This window comes from Austrofundulus limnaeus, unplaced genomic scaffold (genome assembly GCF_001266775.1).
Source record: "Austrofundulus limnaeus strain Quisiro unplaced genomic scaffold, Austrofundulus_limnaeus-1.0 Scaffold803, whole genome shotgun sequence".
NCBI classification, from domain to species: Eukaryota; Metazoa; Chordata; class Actinopteri; order Cyprinodontiformes; family Rivulidae; genus Austrofundulus; species Austrofundulus limnaeus.
In genome coordinates, this window is record NW_013953205.1 from 159,439 (window position 1) to 161,463 (window position 2,025).

General features: G+C 46.1%; 1 protein-coding gene across 1 annotated transcript in view; it reads left to right on the forward strand.

Moving 5' to 3' along the window:
* rnpepl1 (arginyl aminopeptidase like 1) overlaps positions 1–2,025 on the forward strand; it is a gene marked incomplete in the record, with an annotated part of 13,525 nt that overhangs the window by 4,469 nt on the left and 7,031 nt on the right. The window contains 2 exon segments of the mRNA XM_014028762.1: positions 234–374; positions 1,432–1,583. Of these exon segments, the coding sequence (XP_013884216.1) occupies positions 234–374; positions 1,432–1,583 (293 nt within the window).

The following is a 2,025-nucleotide window of genomic DNA, read 5'->3' on the forward strand; positions in this document are numbered from 1 at the left end:
GGGTCTCCTCAGGGATTATAGTGTGGTCTCAGGGACTGTAGGGTCTCTTCAGGGATTATAGTGTGGTCTCAGGGACTGTAGGGTCTCTTCAGGGATTATAGTGTGGTCTCAGGGACTGTTTTGGACTGTTTGTCACTAACCTGGTCAGACTATCTTCAGAGGGTGTTTGGACTTGTGGTCCTGCTGACCCCTCCTGATGATGATGATGATGATGATGTGGACTCTGTCCTCAGATCTGGTGGTTGGACTCTGAGCTGACCTGTGGACAGACTCGTCCTCTGGTCTTCACTCAGGGACACTCGGTGTGTAACCGCTCCTTCTTCCCGTGTTTCGACACGCCTGCTGTGAAGAGCACGTATACCGCAACCGTCCGGGTGAGTCCAGACCCCTGTAGACCTGAACCTGTAGACCTGAACCCTGACTCCTGTAGTCCTGACCCATGTAGACCTGAACCTGTAGACCTGAACCCTGACTCCTGTAGTCCTGACCCTGTAGACCTGAACCTGTAGACCTGAACCCTGACTCCTGTAGTCCTGACCCATGTAGACCTGACCCCTGACACTGTAGACCTGAACCTGTAGACCTGACCCCTGACACTGTAGACCTGAACCTGTAGACCTGACCCCTGACCCTGTAGATCTGGACACAGACATCAGCAGGACTTTTTGTCTTTTGGGTTTGTGGTGTCAGACCCATCAGAACCATCAGACCCATCAGACCCATCAGAACCATCAGACCCATCAGAACCATCAGAACCATCAGACCCATCAGACCCATCAGAACCAGCTGTGAGGCTGACCATAAAGATCTGATTGTTCCTGCTTCTAACGAGGTGATTTAAATCAGCTGAAACCAGCCAAACATTTACAGACGATCCTGGGTTTCATGTTGCTGAACTTAAAAACAGCTAAAGAAAACAGAGCTTCTGAAGAAGCCGAACCTTTACTACRAGCTATAAATACAAGCTAACATAGCAAAACACTATTCCAGTACTTTAAGCTAACTGTAGCAGAAGGCTAGCTAAAGTAGCTAATTGTTAACTAAAAACAAAAAGTAGCAACATCCTTGCTAAACGCAGCAAAATCCAGGACAATGCTAGCTAAAGGCTAAAACATCAAAATGCTAGCTGAAAATGGTACAATATAAGCTGAAAGTTAATAAAGATAAAAGCAGAAGCAGTAGCTGAAGCACAGGAGACATGTTTGAAGGAACTGAAACATCTCAAAGTTATAAAAACCAAAAGTCACAGCAGCCGAACATTTGATGTAAACAGCTAAAATCTCACAAAGTCTGTAGAAATAATTCTAAAATGATTCTAATCTAACCTGGAGGTTAAAACAAGACTAGATTAAAGATAAGGTGAAGACTCATCTTCCTCATCATCCTCCTCCTCCTCCTCCTCCTCTTCCTCATCCTCCTCCTCCTCCTCAGGTACCAGACGGAGTCACGGTTCTGATGAGCGCCTCTCAGAGCTCGTACTCTAAACCGGAGCGGATATTCCAGTTCTCCATGGAGTTCCCCGTCCCCTCCTACCTGGTGGCGCTGGTGGCCGGGGAGCTGCAGCACGTCGACGTCGGCCCGAGGTCAGTCTGACTCACCTGAGGGGGCGGAGCTAAAGCTGTCACAGTCAGCTGAGTGTTGTTTGACTGGTCTGTAATTAACAATAACTGAGGCTGAGTGAAGGAGCAGAAACTGTCTGAACAGAAGCTAAAGTTAGCAAAAAGTGGCTAAAGGCTAATACTGGAAGAACAGTAGCTAAAGTTAGCAAAAAGTGGCTAAAGGCTAATACTGGAAGAACAGTAGGTAAAGTTAGCAAAAAGTGGCTAAAGGCTAATACTGGAAGAACAGTAGGTAAAGTTAGCAAAAAGTGGCTAAAGGCTAATACTGGAAGAACAGAAACTGAAGTTAGCAAAAAGTGGCTAAAGGCTAATACTGGCAGAACAATAGGTAAAGTTAGCAAAAAGTGGCTAAAGGCTAATACTGGAAGAACAGAAGCTAAAGTTAGCAAAAAGTGGCTAAAGGCTA